Source organism: Chlamydotis macqueenii, chromosome 2 (genome assembly GCF_036417535.1).
Source record: "Chlamydotis macqueenii isolate bChlMac1 chromosome 2, bChlMac1.mat, whole genome shotgun sequence".
Taxonomy (NCBI): domain Eukaryota; kingdom Metazoa; phylum Chordata; class Aves; order Otidiformes; family Otididae; genus Chlamydotis; species Chlamydotis macqueenii.
This window is the reverse complement of record NC_141557.1, coordinates 140,088,184-140,112,875: the sequence shown is the minus strand read 5'-3', so window position 1 is coordinate 140,112,875 and position 24,692 is coordinate 140,088,184. Positions and strand designations below refer to the sequence as shown.

General features: G+C 38.6%; 1 protein-coding gene across 2 annotated transcripts in view; it reads right to left on the bottom strand.

Annotated features, from left to right (window-relative positions):
• MTDH (metadherin) overlaps window positions 1-24,435 on the bottom strand; it is a 36,656-nt gene extending 12,221 nt beyond the window's left edge. Inside the window, exons 1-9 of one of the 2 annotated variants that reach the window (XM_086741073.1) lie at window positions 23,731-24,435; window positions 17,386-17,490; window positions 12,971-13,052; window positions 12,291-12,470; window positions 10,745-10,813; window positions 6,598-6,840; window positions 4,315-4,401; window positions 2,392-2,490; window positions 539-663 (exon numbers count right to left, since the gene is read on the bottom strand). In XM_086741073.1, the coding sequence (XP_086597199.1) occupies window positions 539-663; window positions 2,392-2,490; window positions 4,315-4,401; window positions 6,598-6,840; window positions 10,745-10,813; window positions 12,291-12,470; window positions 12,971-13,052; window positions 17,386-17,490; window positions 23,731-24,135 (1,395 nt within the window). In that variant the 5' untranslated portion in view covers window positions 24,136-24,435. Of the gene's footprint in view, window positions 1-538; window positions 664-2,391; window positions 2,491-4,314; window positions 4,402-6,597; window positions 6,850-10,744; window positions 10,814-12,290; window positions 12,471-12,970; window positions 13,053-17,385; window positions 17,491-23,730 lie in introns of both variants that reach the window. The other variant, XM_086741072.1, reaches the window with a different exon arrangement.
• Between the last annotated feature and the right edge of the window lie 257 nt (window positions 24,436-24,692).

Genomic DNA, 24,692 nt, shown 5'->3' with positions numbered 1-24,692 from the left:
AACATTTCAAATGGCAATGGAACATGCTTTCTATAGAATAAATATAAATTAATAGCTATAAAGAATTTAATTGCATATAAAAGTATAAATTAATACAATCTTATCTGTTCAGTTCACTTCAGGAAGAATAAGTTCTTTATACACTATCTGGAAATACAGGCACAAGAGTTGTGAATGCAAAAGGCAACAGAGCACAATGTACTACTGGCACGGAAATGCTGTTTCTCATACAAAGAATTAGATATTGTTAAGATGTACCTATGAAAAAATATCTAAATCTTCTCTTAGTCTAAAACAATAAGGTAACCCTTATGTTACAGTGAGACAGTAAGATTTGACAGGAGCTAAGTTGCTTCTATTTTCTCAATAACAATATTCAGCATTTTCCTTCTCTGTGTACGCATTAAACACAATTGTGCTACTCTTATCGGTGTAAAGGAGATGAGAGATTACCTTTATCATTACCCTTAAATTACTTTAAGAAATGGCAGTGGTAAGGGCAAAGTCTTGAGGCTAAAGAGAAAATATCACCTTTTACCTTCTGAACATCAGATATCTCTTCAGGTTGAGGAACAGAAGCAACTTTTTCTTCATCTACCCAGTTTCCCCACTCCTCTGCTGGTGCATTCCAATCAGAGCTGGGATCAGCTGAAGAAAGTCCATCTACAAAAGATTAAAAAGACTTTCAGGAATGTCTCCTTACTTTAATAGTGTTGACAATTTAAAAATAAACAAATAAAGCTACGCATAAAACCACTTCTTGATATCAGATATAAACATTAATTTCCTATATTTCTGAAAAAAATGTAAAGATTCAACGACAGGTGGAAGACTTCTGTACGTAATGAGTAAGACTTGGTTACTTTAAAGAGCAATGAGATTACAAACTAGTCACAGCAGCAGCTAGCTAGATGCAATTGCTTTGAGGTACTTTTATAGACTATGTGAAGAGGAATAAACTTAAAAAGAGTTGTTCTCTACCTTAAACCTTCCTCCCAGTTTGTGAAAAAATTGAGATGAACTATAACACTGATCAATCTTACTTTAGTAAGAATCTTTTATCAGTGATATATCTGAAAATAAATCTGAGTCATCTTGTAACACTATTCAAAAATATTTTTATTTTTTCTAAGACTAAGACCCTACTCCATTTTGCTACAGTTCATTTACAATGATGCATATTTATGTTGTCATACAAGAATGATATATTTAAAGGGTCAGTTATAAAAAAAAATTAAAATATATGAAGGGAAGAACTAAGCCCTTGACTGTCTGTTTAGTAGAAAGCTACAGCAAGCCGGTTTTAAAACAGAACATCTTATAAAAGACAATCTCTCATTTTACGTGTCTATTAACATCACAAATATTACTAACCCCCATTCTATGCTAAGTGGAAGGACAACAGGCAAACTTGGTCTGCCAACTACAGCAGGATTCAGATTCAACATTTGAAAATTAAGTAAAAATGAAACCTAGTAATAAACCCAACTAAATTTACTGGGAAACATTATGAAACCAAAAATACACTTGGAGATCTTAGGATTACTTACAATACTTTTCCATTTCTTGCTTTAATATAAAAATACTACTTCACTGCATTTACTTTGGACACTAAAACTTACTAATTTGAAAAAACGATTACTGCCCAACATAACATTTTATAGTTTAGCTACTGCTCTCCCACTAGTTCCCCTCTCACTATTTTTTTCCTCCAGGAAAAAACTCATTCTTTGTTATTAATAATAATAATTATTGGGAATTGTACATACCATTTCCTTGTCTTTAACCTGATGAAGCAGTAAGGTGTATCTGTGTACCACATTGGCCTAAACTTCCATTATTTCCCCACTTTTATTAGTGTACATTTCAATTAGTTGACATCTATGACTGAATTACTCTATTAACAGAAGCTATAGACATAAACATTCTAGGCTCAGTAATGTAAGTTATGCTTTTGATAACATGTTAGACTGATCATTTTCAAATGCTTAACTGAAATGTGCTTCTCTTATCCTTAAACCAGATAAAAGACAGGAAGATATATTTCAAGTCTGTTTTGCAGACTTGCAGTAGATTTTTCTTATTATTTGCAGTAAATTAATTTAATTGATTACCAAGATTTTCTAGCAAAAGCCAGAATTACCTTTCACTTCTTTCACTTCTGAGTTTCAATATCCAAATATTTTATCTAAAACCTAATCATTTTCTATTATCACTCATCAAAATACTTCCTGCTTTCTTCAAACTGTCAATTAGCCCTCAGAACTGAAACATTCCAGTTTCTTCTTCAGATGCTCACAATTGGCTCATACAAGTAACTAATATAAGTAACTACACTTTAAAGTAACAGTAATTACAAAATTTGTTAATGAACATTTTAGAGGAACATACTTAACCCAGACCATTCATCATCAACAGGGGGTTGAGCATGACTTAAGTCCCACTGAAAATCAGAAGTACCAGCCTGAGAAACTGACTCACTGTTGGATCCTGAAAGGGAATAAATAAAATTGTACTTGTAAGTTGACAAGCTTCCTGAGTTTTCTTGGGTAAAGAAATTCTAATCAAAATAGAAAAGTAAGGTAGAAGGCTGAAAGAAAATTAAGTCTGCACAGGACAGGAAAACTAGAAGGCTCTTGAAAATGAGGTATATTCAAAAAACACGGGAACCAAAGCAGGAAGAAAAAATTTAGTCATGAGAAGAATACGGAAAACAGAGATAAGCAGGGTGAATAATAGCAGTCTCCTCAAACTGAAAAATACAGCAAGGTTTTTATGGGTAGTAAAATTATTACCCTATATCAGTAAGAACTCTTACAGGGAGAAGCTTAAAAGAAAACTTTCTTACTAGAAAGAAAACTGATCAATCATATTGCAGATATAGCAATTAAACTATTCATTACTAAGAATCCATTTTTCATTTCAAGTAAAAGGTTTCAGGAACATAAAAGAAGCAAGACAAACAACAGTAAGGCCAATATCAGTCATGATAACGGAAAGTGTAAGACATCTAACATTATTATTTTAAGAAAAACAAGGCATCAGCAAACAAATCATTTTAGAAAAAATAAACCCAGAAAACCTGAATTGTGAGACTGAATTGTGAGACTTTATGATGAGATCTACTTTTGAAACAAAGTTTAAATAGGACCATAGCTACCTGGGTGTCTATTTTATAAACGCCACTGCAAAAGACAGCTCAGATGACAGGAACCTTGACATGCTCTCATTTTTTTGCAAGCCAGTCACAAGTCAGAAGTAAATACTTAGTGTGGTCCCTTTGCATTAAAACATTGTTGGCTAATGGGTATCAATGTGTATCAAAGTGTCTTCACACTTAAAGTTGGAATAGTGGTATGGCAGATGAATCTCAGATCAGTCTGTTGCCCTACTTCATTAAATAAACTTAAGGTTTCTTAAGTTTGCATTAAGTTAACTGTTCTTTGGAAAGTCTTATAAATTAGACCTTGGAACTTATAACTTCTTTGTTATCCTGGCTCAGATGTGCACAGAGAATGAAGCACTCGTGAGCCACACAACACTGAGCTCCAGTTTCACAGTTAGAATACTGTAACCTGCAATGTAATTAAACATAGCCGAAGTGCATAAGCACTTGGCGAGCTACTTCCTGAAAGAAAATAGCCATGCCAAGCTCATTAGATAATGGGAGTAAGCAAGCCAGAGCAGAAAACCTGACATACGATCTCTTTATTCTATAATAAATCACTGTAGCACTTATGTCAGTAGTTTAACGCACAAGATTTGTGATGAAGCCAGGTTTGCACTCTACAGCAATTTCACTCTTCAAAATAAGAAAACCCCAGAGCTCAGCTTTCCCATCCATCATACAGAGAAAAGACTCAGGACTTCAAATCCTGCCTGTAATTCGAAAGTAGTGCATCAGTTCTTGATGGGAAAAAACCCAACCACCAAATAACAAACCTCCCAGAAGATCAAGTGGACTTTCCTAGAAGGCAATCTTCAGATCTCCAACTTGAGACGCAGCCATACTGAGCATCTCTTATGCTCATTATTTAGACTCAACACACAAACAGGAAGGCTAAATAAGACGTATCATCATCTTATTGATCTAGCTTTTGATGATCAATTTAAACCTGTTACTTTATTGCATAATTTGAGAATAACAAAAAAAGCTTTATAGGCTTTCACAAAACCTGTCTTCCACCTGTTTTCAGTTACCAGTACTACTTTCAAAGAACAATGGAAAGATGTGTATTAGTAATACTTGGCTAATTCTATTTCCACTTGGTGAGGTAGAAGCGAGTGGAAAAATCTTTGGAAGGGCATACATACCAGAAACTCCAGGAGTTAATCCAAATGAAGAGAAAGAAGTAGAATTCTGTTCAGAGGTATTAATCCTTGCATCCACATTCCAGCCAGCTTGGGGGAAGGAAAAAAAAAAAAAAGAAAGAGAACTTCACACTGCTGGCAGTATTGAACAAGTTAGCTATTTAATTATGAATAGGGTTAGAAAAACAGTAGAAGTTCTAGCTATTCTAACATTTCACACAGCTGAAGGCATTATTTTGCTTCTTACATGAGACAATCAGTGCTGATAGAGATGCGACTGTATGAACATTCAGCCTGAAACAATTTTCAAGCTTTCTAAGATCATTTTCCCTCTACAGCCTTTTCTATATATGAATTTCTCACAAATAAAAAGTAAATTGTGCTTTAAGCCCCATTATTCTTCCTCCTATTATTGCAATATCTAAGTTACTGAAAAGTGTATTTACTAACTCTGTAGATGAAACCTAGCTTGGAATAAATTGTTTGTATGTTAAAGAACAGAACTGAGTTCAGAACAATTTTTGACAAATGGGAGATATTGATTAAACTTTAAGATATACACGACTCTCTTAAATGTAAGGTAGAAAATAAGCAGAAATAATCAGTGGCACTAATATGTCAAAAGAAACATCAGGTTAGATTTATTTTTACTTAGCTGGGGGGCCAGGCACTCAAAACTGGACATTCCAGATGTGGTCCAAGAAGTGGATAATCAGTACGCCCAATCTACTGACTCCTGTTAACACAGCCCAGAATACTGTTGGTGTCCTTTGGTGCTGGGGCCTATGGCTGGCTCATGTCCAGCTTGGTGTCCACCAAGATCCCATATCCACAGAGCTGCTCTCCAGACAGTCAGGTCCCAGCCAGGGGTGCCTCCTACCCATGTGCAGCACTTCACATTTTTCCTCATTGAACTTCCTCAGGTTCCTGCTGGTCCATTTCTCCAGCTGGTTTAGGTCTCTCTGGATGGCACTCCTAACCTGGATTATATCAACTAGATCCCCCTGCCCCCCACTCAAGTTTGGTGTAATCTGGGAATCTGATGTATATGACACACTGTTGTCTCCTCCAGGTAATTTATAAAGATTATAAACCTGAAAGCTGTATGTACAGAGCACTGTGATATCCCCCTTGTTACCAGCCTCCAGGTAGAGTATGACTCACTAACTACTTAACTACTACCTTTGCGCTCAACCAGTTTTTCAACCATCCTAACTTGGATACAATAACACTGTGAGAGTGTTGAAAGCATTGCTAAAGTCATCATAAAAGACATTTGCTGCTTTCTCCTCACCCACAGAACTAGTTATTTCACCAAAAGCAAATCAGCCTGGTCAGGCATGATGTATTCTTGGTAACAAAAACAACAACAAGCTGGTTACAACGATTAAGGAATACCTTATTAGACTATAAAGCAGAATACAGTTAACTGGAATAGGAAAAAAGCCCTTTGCCTCTACTTGGCAATAGTAAAGCCTCCAACGGTATAGCTGGTCTAACCTCAGGAACCACATTTCAAGATATGAGAGACAAATAAAAGAGGTCAAGACTAGATCAACACTGCTGACTACAAAGGAACACTGCTTTCCAGAAGACACTAGGATCTCTTAGACTGAACAGTGGGAAGTATTACAGTATCTATTACTATTACAGTATCTACAAATAAGTAGAAGGTTGTTGCACAGAGAGAAATGAAGAATTCTCTTTTCCATTATTATCATGGACAGTACTAGTGACAAAGGATAAAAAATGAATGAGAGAAGACTACAACCAATTTCTAATGAGAAAAACAGTGTAACACTAAATGTCACCAGAGCTGAACAATCTTCATGCCTGAAGCCTAAACAAACATCTGCCAAAACCAAACGCTGTTGATTTGATCATGTTGGATCAACAGAACAGACTTACGACCTGGGTTCTAAGACATTCTTTAAAAAAAGAAGTTACACTTCAAAATGACTTAGTAATCACTTTCAGAATTTCAGGAGAGTGATACATAAAAAAAAATTGATTCTTTCACAAAAATAATTTTATTTCAGATAAACTCCAAAACCTCGGTTAAATTGTAAATAGAAACACAGAAGTTCAGTCATCAGAACTTACAGTAAACAGAAACTGCTTAGTTCACATTTCACTAGACGGCTCCAATATTGGTTTTTAATATATAAACTACTACTACAAATATATAAACTCCTAATATATAAAGCTACTCAAGAGATTCACTACTAAAAAACATACTTATGTAAAAACGTTTAAGCGAAGCAAGTTTTCCTTGAAATAGCTCACCAATAGGAGTGAACAAAGAACGTTCTTTCCAGGGCCTGCCCACCAGCGTTACACCCCAGTCCTTTCCATTTCCGTTAGCATCTCCAGTGTCCTGGCCCCAAGCCGATGTCTCAGTCTTCCTCTTCCCAGCTGCAGTTGAGGGAACAGATGTCCATTTCTCCTCCCCTACACCAATCTGTGAGGAGATTTTTACAGACTTCTCATTCCAGCTTCCTCCGTTTACTGCATGGCTTTCACCCAATCCTGGAGAAACTTAAACATAAGCATAATAAAAGTATTATATAAAATAAGAACTGGATGAAGAAAAAGTATTACTTACATGCACATATACTTAACAATAGTGAAGTACAAACAAACAGCAGCTTTGCAGCACCAGTGTGATATAGAAGAGCTGCTGCTCTGTCTCAGCTGATTTTCCAGTTCAGATGATATGCACCATCTGTCTACTAACTTGAAGAGTGAGGAAAAATCAGCACCAAACTGCACTTTCCTTCCTGTGTCACTTTCTTTATAGGACTGATATCTTGGTGAATCAGTGTCTCCAGATTTAAAAACAAAACAAAACAAAAAACACCAAATGAAAAAAAAAGAAAGAGGGGATGAGGTGCTTCCAACACCACTTGGTAATTTCTCTTACAGAGTATAGTGATGATTTTTCAAAAGCCCAATGCACTAAATGGAGAACAGTTTCTGTTCCATAAGTGCATACAGAAGTTCTCTAAGAAGGAAGCAGAAGAAACTACCAAGGACTTGAAAATGCTTCCCAAACACTACATTAGAATTTACAAAGAGCACAGCTATCATATTGACTATAGAGTCTAAAGTTAGAGGAAAAAAATCATAACACCTCAAAATAATTCATAAGCGATATATTTTACGTTGCATTAAGGTAAAACACCACAAGTCTATCTGCAACAGTCTACTCTGCTAAGGAATTACTAGTCATAGCAAGCTTTGTATACTTTGAGAGGAGTCAGTAGTACATTGAGACATAAAAATCATTATAAATTTCTTAAAAAGAATTTTTAATTTATGTGCCTATAAAACATAAAAGCTAATGGTGACCTGGTACGCCCAGCCTGACCTCCAATATATTACAAACCTTTTCAAAGGGCTCTGTATATCAAGTTCCCTCTCTCTTTTTATATATGCAATGTAAAAAATAGAAAAAACTTCTGATTTACTAATGATTTAAGAAATATCCTCATATGGCAAGTGTGACACTTAAATAGTCAGCCAAAACCTGATGCACAAGTAAGTCAATATCATAGGCCAACAAAAACTACAGATGAGGTATTTCATTCCTCGAATTAACTCATGGCTCAGGCAGCATGAATATGCCACATTCAAGGTGGCCTCACTGATGAGGAATTGATTAGGTGAGATACGTCTAGGTTTTTTTTAGACAAATAATTTTCAAAAACAGACATCTGTAAGACCATGGCTGTACCTAAAAAATACTGTGCCTTCCTCTACACAACTCCACAGCACTAACATTGTTCATATCAATGTCCTCTAAGGGTAATAAGACGAAGGTAACAACAAAATAGCAAAGAGATAGAAATCAAAGTGTAGCAGGTAGAAAAACTCTTTTGCAACCTTGCAAAAAGACTGCTGAAGTCATAGAATGGTTAGAGTTGGAAGGGACCTTCAAAGGTCATCTAGTCCAACACCCCTGCAAGGGGCAGGGACATCTCCGACTAGATCAGGTTGCTCAGAGCCCCATCCAGCCTGGCCTTGAACATTTCCAGGGATGGGGCATCCACCACCTCTCTGGACAACCTGTTCCAGTGTTCTACAACTTGCATTGCAAAAATTTTTTTCCTAATATCCAATCTAAATCTACCTCCCTCTATTTTAAAACCATTACCCCTCGTCCTATCACAACAGGCCCTACTGAACAGCCTGTTGTGACAGGATGAGGGGTAATGGTTTTAAAAGTCCGGAAGCAGGAGCTTGATTATTCTGTGTTTATCATACAGCTCTCCCAACACAAACATTTACCTTCTATCTGATCAGCAATCTTTCACAGAATCACAGGAAACTTAAGATTGGAAGGGTTCTCTGGAAGTCATCTAGCTCCTCCTTCTGCTCAAAGTACAGCTACCTTCAAAATTATACTACTTTATTCCAGTTTCGGAAATTATAGAATCATAGAATAATTTGGGTTGGAAGGCACCTTTAAAGGCCATCTAGTCCAATCCCCCTACAAGGAGCAGGGACATCTCCAACTAGATTAGGTTGCCCAGAGCCCTATCCAGCCTGGCGTTGAACGTTTCCAGGGATGGGGCATCTACCACCTCTCCAGGCAACCTGTGCCAGTGTTCCACCACCCTCAGTGTAACGTTTTTTTTTTTTCCCCTTATGTCCAGTCCAAATCTAGCTCCTTCTATTTCAAAACCATTACCCCTTGTCCTATCACAACAGGCCCTGCTAAAGAGTTTCTCCTCATCTTTCTTATAAGCAAGGTATTGGAAGGCTGCTATAAGGTCTCCTCAGAGCCTTCTCTTCCCCAGGCTGAACAGCCCCAACCCTCTCAGCCTGTCCTCACAGGAGAGGTGCTCTAGCCCTCTGATCATCTTCGTGGCCCTCATCATGGACTGCAACAGGTTCACATTCTTCTTATGTTGGGGCCTTCAGAACTGGACACACTACTCTAGATGGGGTCTCACCAGAGCAGAGTAGAGGGGGAGAATCACCTCCTTTGATCTGCTGGTCATACTTCTGATGCAGCCCAGGATATGGTTGGCTTTCTGGGCTGCAACCACACATTGCTGGGTCATGTTGAGCTTGTACCCCCAAATCGTCCTCAGGGCTGCTCTCGATCCATGCTCCACCCAGCCTGTATTTGTGCTTGAGATTGCCCTGACCCATATGCAGGATCTTGCACTTGGTCGTCTTTAACTTCAGAAGGTTTGCACGGGCCCACCACTCCAGCCTGTCAAGGTCTCTCTGGATGGCATCCCTTCCCTCCAGTGTGCTGACCACAACACATAGCCGAGGGTGCACTCAATCCCACTGTCCATGTTGCCGACAAAGATGTTAAACAGCACCAGTCCCAATATCAACTCCTAAGGAATGCCATTCATCACTGGTCTCTAGCCAGACATTGAGCCATTGACAGCAACTCTTTGAGTGCAACCATCCAGCCAATTCCTTATCCATCAAGTGGTTCATTCATCAGATCTATGTCTCTCTCTAGTTTAGCGACAAGGATGTTGTGTGGGAGTGTCTCAAATGCTTTGCACAAGTTCAGGCAGATCAAGCTAGTTGCTTGTCCCTTATCCATCAGTGCTGTAACCCCGTTGTAGAAAGCTACCAAATTTGTCAGGCACAATTTGCCCTTAGTGAAGCCATGTTGGCTATCACCAATCACCTCCTCATTTTCCATGTGCCCTAGTACAGTTTCCAGGAGGATCTGCGCCATGATCTTACCAGGCACAGAGGTCAGATTGATTACGCCAAACTAATTAACTTCAAGTATTACTACAGCAGTATCTCTTAATTAGAAAACTGCTAAATTCACTAGTCTAAACTGCTAAAATCACAGTCTAAAAATAGTCAAGTATTTTAAACAACTACATTATAACATATATAATGTCATGTATACTTATTTCTAAACATACATTTATATTTACGTACTTTTAAAATGAATGTATTTAAAGTATGTCTCAAAGGAGTATGTGAAGAACAGAGTAACTTGTGTATACAATTTGAAACAAATACAAACTTTACAATACTCAGGATTGGTATCTTGAAGCTCTTTGGAGGTATCTATATCCTCTCAGCAAATAAGAAATTCATTAACTCAAAAAATTAAGTAAGTCTGAAAAACTAGCATAAAGAATTTTGAAGTGGAGCTTAGATTAAGCTTTACTGTTCTGTAAGTAACAATTTGTCTAACAGATAATCTGGCTGAAAATTCTAGATACTGAATCCTTTTTCTATACGTATCAGAGACTGTTTTCAACCTGTTAAGAAGTAACTGCAACTTAGAAGTATAACATTTGCATAGCCAAAAAAGTCAGTTGCACAATAAAGCTCCAGATCAGTAACCACATAAGATCCTGCAGTGACAATTTATGTTTTCACTTCTGTAAAACACTTTCCTAGTTAATTAGGATGCCTGATAATGAAAGCCTTTTACCTTGTGGAATTGAGGACTCTGTCTTTGCAGGTTTAGAGCTGCTAACTTGAGCATTCAGAAGTGCATCACCTGATTAAGTAGTAAGAGGAAACAGAGCTAGAGTAACTTTTTTCAAACAGGAACACCTGTAAAAAAATTCTAAAAGAGTATCCATTACTGATATTTTAAGGAAGAAAAAAAAAAATCAATACCTCAAAGTAAATGAAGACATTTCCAGAAAACTTAAGGTTAAACTTAAAATGCTCTATTTTTTATTATTTGTGTTTATTTTGCAGGCAGAATGAACTTAAAACTGATGTAGGACCTATAAATAGCAGATTTCAAAAAACTCTAGCCAGTCTATCCAAGAATAGCAAGCAGGAACATAAAACAGAGGCCATCATTTTCAAGCAAAGGGCAGCTCTAATTATCTCAGAAATATATAGCTATTTCTAACCTCTACCTTACCATGAAAACACTAGACACAGATGAACTCTTTTCAGATTAGCCTGGTACAAGGTGACATAAGAACTCTGGTTAGAGAGGTTACAGTAGTTATGGCTAGTCACAGAGTATACAGACAGTTGGAATTACCATTTCTTAAAGCTGTTTGTGTGCAAATGTATAGAAAAAATAAAATGGGAAACAATTGATCTAGTCTTCCAGGACAAGAGCCAGCATACAGTCAAGATGCAAACAAGTCTTGATAAAAACACCAGGAAGGCATGCAAATTTCAATATACTGTTACAAAGTATCAGATTGTTGCTAGGCTCAGTCTTCTTGCCATTTTGCTAAAACATCAAGTTTCACCTAATTAAAGCATCAAGTGTATCAGCAGGCTAAAAGTATGTCAGAAAACTAAACTTTGTGTCTTCAGATCCTCTTAGCTTCTTAAACCATTTCTCACTTGCAGTCAAATAAGAATTCCTGTGCCTACACATGGTTTAAACCAGCCCATGCAACTTTTTCCTTAAACAGTAGCAGTCAGAAGCTAAAGCCTACATCTCCTTATTGAATCCTTAGCTATAGTAATTGATTACTAACACTCAGCCAGATGTGCCTCACCATTACGAACAGCTTGAGCACAGGTAGTACTAAATCAATATTGGAAAAAACACCTACATGTTAAGCAGTGAATGATCTGTAAAGAGAACTCATGGCCACAACATTCCCACAAGGAAGCGTTCAAAAAGTTAAGAGTTGGTGCTGCCTGCCGCAGTGCTGAGGGTGCCTCTGAAGTTTCCAGAAATGTAAAGGGCAGAGTCAGAAGAGCACAAGTGAAGGAATGGGAACATATCCCTACACAGCTGTGCAGCTACTGACAGAGCACTGGTATGGAGGTCAGTGCCTCAGCCACTCACTCCAGAACGTTCCCTCCTGAGCTCCCTCAAAAGCATGGCTCAAAAAACCCAGGGAGTTTTGTACAATGAAAAGTACCTTTACATGGCTTGAAATAATTTCCTCAGGAGTTACACATCCAAACACACATCCAAATCAGAGTCACTACTTCAGCATTCAAGTAAAGTTCTTTCTAGAACAAGTTCACAGACCTATCAATCATCATACCTTTATTTTTTCTGAGACCAACCGGAAGCGATGGTGCAGGCATCAGTTGTTCAATGGATACAGTAACTGTATTTTCCACTCCCTGGAGATTTGATTCTCCCGAACCACTGTCAGTCAGCACCTTGTCTCGCTTACGCTGCTGTCGCTTCTCTCTGTTACTGATTTTTGTTTCCCAGGCTCCTAAAACATCCCCCAAAGGAAAACATCACTAAGTAAGTCAGACAGCAAAAAGGAAAGAGTTTTAGCTTGTTTCATATCAAGCTGAAGTCTGAGTACAGGTTCAGCTTAAAAAAAAAAAAAAAAAAAAAAAAAAAAAAAAATCAGACAGCTGTGATTCAACATTAGTTTGCAAACATAAGCAACTGGCCAAAGTTAAGTTGTTCTGGATGCAATGCAATAATACTTTGCTTCACAGAGCAAAACATGAAGAATATGATGGCCCTACTCTTCACAACTTTTCTCAGTTCTTGTAAGTTTAATTTAAAAATTAAAAAAAATCAGTTCACGTTATTAAATACTGTTATTCCAAAGATCAGATTTCCAGATATAATATGCGACTGTGTAATTATGACAAAATTAGTTTCTTATGTTTCTTTATGAAGCACAAACAAGAATACCTTAAACAGCATTTAAGCCAAAGTAAGTCTAATTGCATTTGTTGTTGTGTTTGTGATCAGTACCTTCATCAACTTCCTTTCCATCTAGACGTGACATATCCTGAATTGTTTTAGCATCTCCTTTTGATTTCTTTTTTTTCTTTGACTAGAATAAAAATAAAACATGCTCTTAATTACTCAATGATGACTTGTCATAGCGATTTAGAATTCCCTCCCCACTGAAATACAGGCGTAAATTTAAAATAGATTTTCCCGAACTGCACGGACAGTTGGGGTACTAAACAATACTAATTGCTAAACATAAATTAAGACTATTGAAGTAACATGAAAGACTTATGTAGGTGAGGGGAACAATTACTTATGCTACAGAGCACAAAGCCTGGTGGAAGAATATATGCTGATGGCATCACAGTCACAGAGGAGTACGAACTCTTTGGCAGCCAATCCTACTCTGGCAAAATTTGTTCTATGCAGAAGCAAGTATTAAGTGATACATGGAGAAATAAAGAATGACAGTGACTCCTTAAACAAAAAAAAACAAAAAAAAAAAGTAAGAGAATTCCAGCTTTGACAATTACTTCAAAACAGGAACTCCGATTAGACTCCTCACAACAGACATACAGGTTTCCTCCCCCCACCACAAAGTTTCACCAGTTACGGCTTCTTGGCTGTACAAGCACAAATAAATGAAGGAACAGATGACTACTGCTGCAAGTAGTTTTGGTGCAACAAAGAGCAATATAAAGTGTTAAAAAGATAATATTGAGAAAAAAAGAAGATGAAGAATGACCCAAGATATTGGGAGGGAGCATACTGCAGAAAGCCTTGGAGTTTAATCTTTTGATAAGCTAAAGTGATGGCAAATTAACTTGACTACCTGCTTAGAAAGAAAATACAGTACCTAAAAGCTTTTTGATCTAGTGAGGAGAGGTGTAAGAACTACCAGATAAACCTGAATAAAAAAACAAACCCCAAACCAACGCAGACTTTTAAAAGAAAGATAGTTATCCACTCAAATATTACAAGAGGAACTATTCACTGATTCACTGTCTCTGGAATATTTGGATAAGGATATTTTAAGAATGCTGGATGCCTTTCTGGAATACATGCTTCTGCCAGAGTAAGACTACTAAGTGCCAGCTTTACAGCAGAGTTCAAACTATATGGTTTTCTAGTCTTGGGATGTCCAAGAAGAATATAACAATCTCTCTAGAATTCAGAATTGATTAACAGCTAAATTATCACCACAGCTGCAGCAGATATCCTATGGGCCCACAATGACACGCAGATCACATGCCTTTGAGTTAGCATGCCCAGAAAGTATCGTGGAGCTTCAATATAGGTACTGAAAGCAGTATAGCTTGTTACTGCAGCACCAGAGATAATAAAAATTTCACTGCTTATATGCAATGCTGTGCTGACACCCCTATAACACTTAGGGAGCTGACTTGAGCAGTTAACTCACAGTTTACTGCACTAGGAGAGTCACAACAGGCATGCACACAAACTGAATTATCTCACATACTGGTTCAGTAGTGTATGTTTACCAACATATCAGCTATCTAACTTCTGAAAAGTTTCCAGAAGATAATGACTGTTTTCAAAAGCAACCCGAGAAGAATTAGTTCTAAGAATATGAACAAGCCAAATTATTTGACAGAGCACCTTCTAAGGAAAGAATTAAAAAGAAAAGTGGACAGCAGGAAAAACACTTATGAATTGCTTCTTGGAGCTCAAGCAGAGGAAAGATTAGTATGTTTGTACCTACACCCCCCATTTTCAGCTATGTTGAGAATGGAAGTTGAGGTCTTACCATCTCCTACCCACAAAGCCATAACTACCCAGCTGTCCTCTGGCACCAAGAGGAGACCTGAATGACTTCAGAAGTCTCCCAGATAGCAGCTTAAGATGACTGCTCCTTCAAGTTATAACTCCAGTTTCTTAAATAATTAGCTCATACAGAGGTATCAACATAAAATTTTACACTTCTCATGAAAATATCAAAATTTAACAGTTTTAAAAATAAATTTGTTACTAACAAACACTGTTTTCAAAAAGATCAAGAATTCAAATCTTGAAAACACATTTACTTTCCTAACCCGAGTTACTAGAATCTAATCTGAGAATCCAGAACTATAATTAGTTATCCAATTTACTCATCACCTGTCAAACTTAGTGGTGTTAACAGTTGCTATTTCTGTAACAAACCAACTGAAACAGCAACTGATGTTAAACGTTACTGAGCAAGCTAGCTGATCATTTTGCAGAAGCCTGTTCATTCAAAGTGTCACCTTCGGAAACATAGAAAGCTGCCAGTGTTGGCTCTGCCACCAGCCAAACAACACATGAGGAACTCAGCAGGCTTGCCAAAATTTTTTAAGTTTTTAAGATGCACTGTCCCCCATGCAAGAACAACTGAAAAATAAATCCTTCCTCCTCATTCCTAATGGTCTTTTTACTTCTAGTACTGAAGACAGTTGTGCTCAAACAGAACAGGCAATGATGTTTAACATCCTGCAATCTCATCCCGAGTCACTTCTTAGATACAGTCCCTTAAACTAAAAAAAAAAACAAAAAAAAAACCCAAAAACCCCTGTACTGTGCAAGTTATTAAAATGGAAAAAAGGGAAGAAACTATTCAAAGCATCAAGAGAATCATAAACCCTGAACAGCCACAATCCAGACATTACCCAAAGCTTCCTCTCCCTCAAAGCAGAACAAGAGGACGGAACTTAAGTGACTAAATTGAAAAAAAAAAAAATGCAGGAAATTCACAACTCTGAAGCAGCTAAGAAAGACAGAAACACAAATAGAGTGTGATTTTCATTGAGAGTATATAGCCAAGCACCCAAAAAAAAAAAAAAAAAATCCCACCCTTCAGGTCATAGATTATATATATATATATATATATATATTATCTACACACATGCACACAGTACTTAAATCCCACCCCTCCCAAGCTATTCAGAAACACATATACAGGACCCCTTACAATCTTCTTAGCAGGTTTATAATGTTACAAATGCAAAACATGCCCTGAGAGGCTTAATCAAATAGATGCCTTTACACCAGTAGTGTAAAGAAAGTTCTTGGGTACGTAGGGTAACAATCAACTCCTGAGGCAATTATGCTTTGCCCAGGGTTCTCCAAAATGATACAAAAACATAATCAGTTGAGTAAGCACCCATATCCATACAGTGGTACTGATTTCCTGGAGCTGCAGCTTCAACTTAACATTTTAAAATTCAGATCACTATATTTGCAATTTTAAGATAAAGCTCGAGTTTAGCATTTAATCACCTTACCTACTTGGAAACCTGCTTGATATAAAGTGAAAGTTGAGAAGAAAAATACAGTTATTCCTTCAGGATCAAATTTTGTTATGTTCTCAAAAAAAAACCCCACAAAGTGAATCTGATACACAACACATGGAGAAGAGAAAGAAGTACGCTGCATGAAATTTCAAGGCAAATTAATTTCACAGAAAAGCCTATCTACCAATGCTAAAAATGTTTAGAGGCCTATAGCCAACTAACAGGATACAGTCTTTCAGCCAACATACTAACTGCAAAAGAAGCTACTATAGGATAGTCAAGTAAGTTAACTACAGCTGGAATGAGCTAAACAAATCACAATAATCAACTACTGGTTTCTGACTGTTTATGCATAATCATTTATTTTTCCAATACTCCTCAGTATAGTTAGAACAAATGCATTTTGTTGAAGAAAATAAATCTGAAATCCATGACAGTAAGAAAATTTCATGCATGATATTAGCAAAAGAACGAAGTCAAAATTTATCATCAAATGCCTATCATAAATACATCCATGTTGCCTAGAAATTATAGCATTTACGATAAGGCTAAAAGATATTAGACCTCATAGTGCAAAAAATAACACTGCCATCAGTATAATTACCTTTTAGATGAAGCTACAGACCAAGCTTTAAAAAGATGTTTTTAACGTGCTGTTCAATGTGCATAACAAAAAACTCACACCAGACTTCAAAGCCTCTATTTGTCATCAGAAATTAAGAACTCTCATCACTAATGGGTACATCTGACAGCAGAAGTAAGCAGGCACATGGTCTTAATCCTTTGAATAGTCCCCAATTGTTAGACCATTTACAAGCCACTTAACAATACTATCATTATGTTGCATCTCCCCAGAAGCCAGCAAAGATGAAACGCAAACTTAATTTCTGTAGGCTTAACATTTTCACATGGCAAACAGATATCGGTGTTTAGCGAAGGGCGGTTTGCTTGATGCAAACATTTTGTGATAAGGCATGATCTCAGAACTTAAGAAAATACTACTTTAGCTCTTTCCAACACTAAATTAGATTAAGTGCTCTTCATAGTAAGAAAAGTGTCTCTTCACTCATGTAAAGTAACAGGATTTCAAAACACAGATAGAGTTATCAGATATTGAAATAATATGCACTAAACTGACATTATAATTTCATATCCATAACTGACCTTTTCATTCTTCTTTTCTGTGTCCACAGGCTGCTTTATATTTTCTTTACGAACAGTTTGTACTACTTCATCCTCAGTTACATCATGGAAAGACCGTCCATTAGGCTGTGTAAACAATAAGTGTAAATAATAACAAACTTGGAGAAAGCAGATGAAGCAAAGCTCAAATTACACTATTACTGAAATGCAACCATTTCTTGACTGAAAAGTGCTCGTAAGAGTATTATGTAAAGCAGACAGAATCATGGACTGGTGCTCAAAATACTCTACTATAATTCTATATTTACCAAGCATAGAAGAGAGAAAGGAAAGAAAACACGTTTCCTTATTTAATCTGAACGCTACTCAACACAGGAATTGCTTATCAAAAGGTAAATTTCTGAAAATTGCCAGCTTTCAGAACAGCCACAGTTGTATGTGCCGTAAATTATCTAATTAAATGAATGCATTTACCACTTTGTAGCAGTTCCGCAATGGGCTAAATTTTTAAAATAATTTTGACCTTGACCAAATTTTTGCAATTCGTACCTATGCATTTCCCTCACAGCTCACTTCCTTCACAAGTTAAACTTTATAATAGAACAGAAATTAGAAGTCAAACACAAAGCATGACTAAGCATGACATCCTATTGTTCTTTTCAGACAGAGTTGATTATAGTTGTTACATTAGTTTACCATTTTCCCCTCACATAATGAAGGAAAGAAAATTAGCATGTATTATTTAACATATAAAATTAAAACTCTAGACAGTCATTAGTCTTTATCATCACCTTTGACAGCAAAGGCATACACCTTAGCCTATATATTCCCTATGCAAAAATGAAGTAATTTTTAAAATCAAATTTGTTGTTAACAAAAAGCTATGACTGAAGTTACTGTGCTTAACCGCAGAAAAGATGAAAATAAGCAAATGTTATACTAGTTAGCCATTAATTTCACTGAGTGAAAAACAATTGTCAAGAGTAGTAATTGACAGAGTCCACACGTTTCGTATTGATTCACATTCATAATGATTCAGATAAACACTGAAAATTAAATAAGACATTAAGCATAAATAACTAGTTCATAGTTGCTTTAATTTCTGAAATTTCTTTTTTTTTTTAAAGTTCCAACTCCATTATCTTTAGTTCTTTTTGTAATAAAAAAAACCAAAAGCTATTTTAATTCTGCATCACATGGACCCAAATGCTTTAAAGTAAAACAAAGGCCATATTAGAGCGACCTGCTCCTTCAAATATCAGATCTGATCCTCAACTTCAGTGGTATAGTGGTACTTACTTCAGTGGTATTTAAGTCTTGCCATGTTATACTATGCTTACAAATCACCCCTGGCATGCTTTCACCAGTGCATAACATAGTATTGCTTACTGTAGTTAGCCAGCATGCCAACTTCTTATTTTGTAACTATTAATAGAAATTGAAAGATCAGGTCACCTAACCCCTCTTCTGCTGCAACAACCAGCTTTAAACTAGGCTTTTCATATCTCAGATGCAGTACATTTCCCTCGGCATTCTGCAAATGAAGCATATTTTACAGATCTCTCTCTCAAAACTCTCTAAAAGTTCCTCTCAACAAAGCTCACAGTACTTGATTCCATAGGGATAGCAAAGACCCAATATTCGATCTTGAAAACAATCTGTTGCCAAAAATCGGTTCTTGAATACCTCTATTTTCTCCAGATACAGCACAGCCATGTTATTAGTGCTGTGATGTCTTTCAATGTATGTTAGTACCTGTGATGTTTAAGATCTTAAGCTGGAGAAAGAATCACTATTTCTAAGTTATTTAGCAGTAGATAACGAATTTACTGCATCTAGTATTGGACTTGAGTCAAAAAAGTTCAGATAACTAACTTTTTAAATTGTGTACCTTGCTTTGCTTCTTTGCTATGACATATACACATTAAATGGAAAACCACTTTCTTAATACCTCTTAAAAATTCAATTGATAAAAGTTTTAATCTTTAATTAAAAAAAATCAGCTGCTTCTCTGAAGTAATAAAGTATTTCATATCCATTAAGAACCCTCTGTAAAAGTTCATCCACATGACTGTTTAAAATGCTGTCTGATCATCTGATCATGTAAACCACCACTGTTAGAAATATGTTTAAAAACTTGTACTTTGATACATTTCTCCCTGAATGCATCCCTGAACTGTAACAGTCTCCTTTCCAGTGGAAGCTTTCTGTATTTATTTTCTGCCCACAGATGAATCACAGAATTTTAACCAAAATTCATGTGACCATTTTTGGATATACCAAAGACAGGAACAGAAGTGGGAAGGAAAAAAAGTCTTTCCCACAGTATTTAGAAATGTTTCCTCTATAAGAAAACTACAGCCAAAAATATTAAGTTTAGAAGTTTATGGTAAAACATTAAATGTCCACAATATTACTGAATTCAAATTGTGCAACTTATTATACGTCATCTTTTTCTCCTTATCCTAAAAGCTATAGGGAAGATACAATAAGGTAGAAACAGTGGTCTCAATAACACTGATTTCTGAACACATTTCTTGCCTGCTAGCCTTAAAAACCCAATATTTAAATAAACCCTTTAAACACACATTCATTTGAGGGTGTTAAGATAATCCAAAAGTAGAATAAAGGTTTTGTTAAGACTGTTATATTGGGTCAAAATATTGGTCTCTAAATACGGTACACCACAACGGATAACCCAGTTTCACACTTCAAATGGCAGTAATGAAATTGGTGTCACTTGAGTCTTACAAGGCCATATTAGCCAAAGACCGTAGTTACTCATTATAAAGATAGGCCTACTCAGAATATCTTCGGCGAATGAAAGAATCTGTTTACTGATATTATTTTCTGTAAGCTTCTCTTAAGAAAGAAACTAAGCAGTTTTCTCTTTGAGCACTGGAGACTACTACAGCCCTACTTCGCCTGCAATTTGAGAAATAACACATACACCAAAACAACATGTAAGTATCAGTTGAAAGTATGAATAAGTCTTTACACAGTCTATTTCGAAGTGTAATAAGAATAAAACAGTCATAGCCTGAAAAGTTATTTCAAACACAGCAAGTAGGAAACTTTCTCAAATGAATGCAAATACTGTTACTAAAATGTGTAGCATTTACTGTCCAGGTGTACTTCAAATAATAGGAAGTACACACTCAATTTGGTATTTTCGGCATCTACAAACAGATGGTATGAACTGCTTTCTAGAGCTGTAGCAGAGTACAGAAGATCATTACTCTCAGGTTTCTATGGCGTTTTGCAGCTTGTACAGAAATCACATAAAAACAGTTTCATCTTTTTCTGCTGAAGGCTTAAAAAATAGAAGAGAGAGGCAGAGCAATTATCCAGAAGGGAAAGGAATTAAAATTAAATATGAAGAGATTTTTGGAAAGGAAAAAAATTCTTAACAGGGGCCAAAGAACTCCAACAGGAGACAAAGAGCTCTGCCCCTGCCAGGAGCCAAAAAAAAAAAAAAAATTATAAAAGGAAAAAAAAAACCGCACAGAATCTAAAGTAAGGATACCACGATATTACCTTCCTTCCAAGCAGCTGGAGAAAGCCAGAACTGGCTCTGTAAACTATAGTGTTAATGAACTTTATACCACTTCAGCTTCATTTTTTTTTCCTCAGTCTGCTCATAGCAAGTAAATAAACAGAAACTCATAGTTGCTATTGTATCCAGTCAATGCAGTACTATTGAACTAAACTTATTCTACTAACAATACCAGGTAAGTTGTACCCTTCCTATATACACACTGAACAGAGCCACCTGCAAGAAACAAAGCAGTAATACTCTTCCTCAGAAAGGGTACAGCGAAGAACATTTCTGATCCTGAATGATGAGAGTAATGCATCACCTGCCATACGATGAGCTCAGTAGTTCTGGATTAAAGCAAGTCTAGAGCGTTTAATTAGACATGTGTAGTGTGCTTTTTAATGCTACATACCAGTTGCTCTAAGCTTTCTGAAATACCCACAATGGAAATATAGACCCTGGCATAGCAAACGCTGCAGTAAATCTACAGATAATAGGCTTACTATTTTCCCTTCACAGACTCCAGTATTAGCATCACAGCATACAAAAACGTAAGAAGAAAATTACTAGGCAGCAATCAGTAAGAATTTTTGTTGCATCTTTAAATTTCCAGTGTTATTTTGAGAATTCTTCATGTGAAAGCTGTAAAACATGCTAATACAGGTCTCTATGAACTTATCTTGGAAAAAGAGCATGAGGCAGGCCTATTAAACTTTGCCACTGGTATAAACTTATTTGCACTACAGTTAATGATTCAGTTTGTGCATTTTCTTTTTGGAAAAGGTTATTTTTTTTTTATTTTCAGCTCTGCATAGAAATAATGAATACAAAGTAGTATAAAAATAACTTTAAAAATCTTAATAATACAGAATGACAGCTGAGAAACTATTTTACTCTTGATTATGAAAATATTTGCTCTTACGTACCCTTAACTTTCATTATTTTGTGCCTCAGTAAACCAAGCTTGAAACAGTACAAGTATTTATATTCACCAAAAATGTCAGTTAGTTAAGTTTTAAATAAAATTAATACAAAGTTTGCTTTTATGAAGCCCTGCATTGTCAAGTTAACAGTGTATCTACCTCTTCACTCTATCTTCTGCTGAGGCATTTTTTAACGTCTTCAATGATGACTTGCAAGTGTTTATACTTTGTTGTTATACTGGAGTTTAAAGAAAATAAAACAGGAAAAATCTAAGATATTTCTCAGATTAGTCTTTGTTTTTAAGAAGGCATAACAAATCTACTAAATCTTGAAGGATTTCCTGTTCAAGATGGCAAAAAAAAAATCACATCTTTAACGTGCTTTCTCCAAAATGGAGACCTAGCTACACTGGAAAAATTCCGCATCACAATGCTTCCTCTTCTTGGTGCTCAGCATTCAGAGTCTCTTGCAACTTCCAGAATCAACTTCAGTAGTTCACTGCTCAAACATGGGTTGGTAGTGTATGCAGACAAGAAAATAAAAGAAAACAAAACAAAAAATGTTTTCTTTTAAGATATTCTAGCCTTAACTTCTCATTAAAAAAACCCCCAAACTTTTCCAGTCTTAATACTGCCAGACTCAAATGAAGGTACAAACCTATTTTCTCTCTTTTTTCCGGTCACTAGGTAAACAATTCAGATTTTAGAGAGCAAGATATAATTAAAAGAAATAGTTCTAACAGGCAGGGAACATCTGCTGCACTTTCATTCCTATAATCTATTTGGACATAAATAGGATTACCAACATACTAACAATATGAAAGCTATAGAAGCAATCCCTTCAATCTCCGAAACTATGATAACTGAGAACCTTAAAAGGACAGTTGATAACTCCTGCATTCTACTAATTTCCTCATGAAGTGTATGTATACTGTCAAAGGTGGAAGGTTCCCACACCACATACTAAGGATTTAAAAAAACCAACCAAACAAGAGACATCTGTTTCTAAGGGGCTGCTAAGACATAGATTTCCTTATTAAAGGAGATGATCCTTACTGTAACAACTAAATCAAACATATTCCTACTGAGGCAAGCTCACCACAAGATTGATCTTAACAGGTTCTGTCGAAAAGACAGAGCAAAAAGCCTTATTCAAGTTCGAATCATCGCAGCATTTATGGGGCTTACAGTGCTACTTCCAATAGTCTGGACCTGCCTGGACTGCAACTCCTGGCCTGAAAACCTAAGCCATACTAAGGTCTCCACTACTGGTTCCCAACCCTGCAAACATGCGATTAATAATAATAAAAAAAAAATAATGCTTTCAAATAGTAGTTTCAATTTAAAAGCTTCTAAAAAGGGATTAGCGTTTTCCTCATCACCCGGGACTATCAACGTGTAATTTCCGTGTGTGCGCGCTGCTCCTCCAGGTTTTCAAAGCAACCGATTAACCCAGACGTTCTGAGTCAGCTCCAGAGCCGACAGTCGGAACCCCCCCAGCCTTTCCTCCCCCAGGCGAATCGCACAGCGACTCGGGGGGAAGCTCTACGGCCTCCAGACCCTGCGGGCGGGCCTCCCCCTTCTCACCCACTGCCCAATCCAAAGCGCAAGCGTTTCACCGAGCAGCGGGCACCAAGGACGAGGCCTGGCGAAGCGGCGGTCGCACTCGGGGCCGCTCGCCAAACGCCACCTTTCCCCCCCACCGCCGCCGCCTTCTCGCAGGGGACTCGCCGGGCCCGGCCGGGTGCCGCGACAAACCCCGCCGCCGCCGTCCCCAACCCGCCGCTGTCAATGAGCCCTTCATCCCTCCGTCCCTCCCCCGCCGGTGCCCGGGCCCAGCCGCCTCCCCCGCGTCCCCAACCCCTTCCCTCCCGAGCGGCGCGGCCCTCGCAGCCCTGCTCTCACCCGCGCCGTTTTCTCCGGCAGCTTCTTCTTGTTTCGCTTCTTCTGCTCGTCGCCTTTCAGGTGCAGCTGCCCGGCGCCCGGGCCCGCCGCCTTGCCCTGGCCCCCGCCGCCTGTCAGGCCCGCGCTGGCCACCTCCTCGCCCTTCCTCTCCGCCGAGCTCCGCGCCGGCTTCTTACGGAGGCCGCCTCCGCAGGCCACGGCCAGGAGGAGCCCCAGCAGCCCCAGCCCCAGCGCGGCCGGGACCACCAGGGCGAGCCAGGTGGGCAGGCCCTGCGGGTCGAGGCCCAGCTCGAGGCCCAGCTCGGCACGCAGCAGGCCCAGGCCGCCCGACAGGACGTCCCGCACCCGGGCCGCCGCCTCCTCGGCCTGCTGGGCCGCTGTCTCCTGCCAGCTCCCCGCAGCCATCGCGACCCCTTGCCCCGCAGAAGGCCCAAACCGGCCGGGGCGGCGAGGGGAAGCGCTCAGGCCGAGCGCATCGCGGCCTTAGGGGAGCCGCGCTCGCCTGCCCGAGCCGGAGCCGCCGGGGGTGGTAGTGAGGGGAAGACGGGAGGCGAGCGCAGCCTCGGCGGGACACAGCTGCCTCAGCCCCGGAGGCGCCCGGGTCTCCTCTGTCTCCTCCTCCTCTTCCTCCCCGCCCTCCGCCTTGCGCGCAACGTCACCGCCCCGCCGAACGCCCGCCGCTGCAGCAGCGCGCTGCTGCCATCACCGCCGCGCGCGGGGCAGAGGGTGACGCCTGGCAGGGCGGGCGCGGACCTCCCCACCCCCTCAGCGGCCGCCTGCCGCCCTCCTCCTCCTCCTCCCACCCTGCCCAGGGCGGCACCGGCCGCAGGGGCCGGGGGGTGGCGCGGAGGGGCGGTGCGGAGGAAGCAACCTCGACGTGGCAGCCGGAGAGCGGGGAGGGGGCGGGCGGCGGCCGCGGACGGGGGCAAGGGGCTGCTTGGCGCCGCACGGCGGTGGGGCCG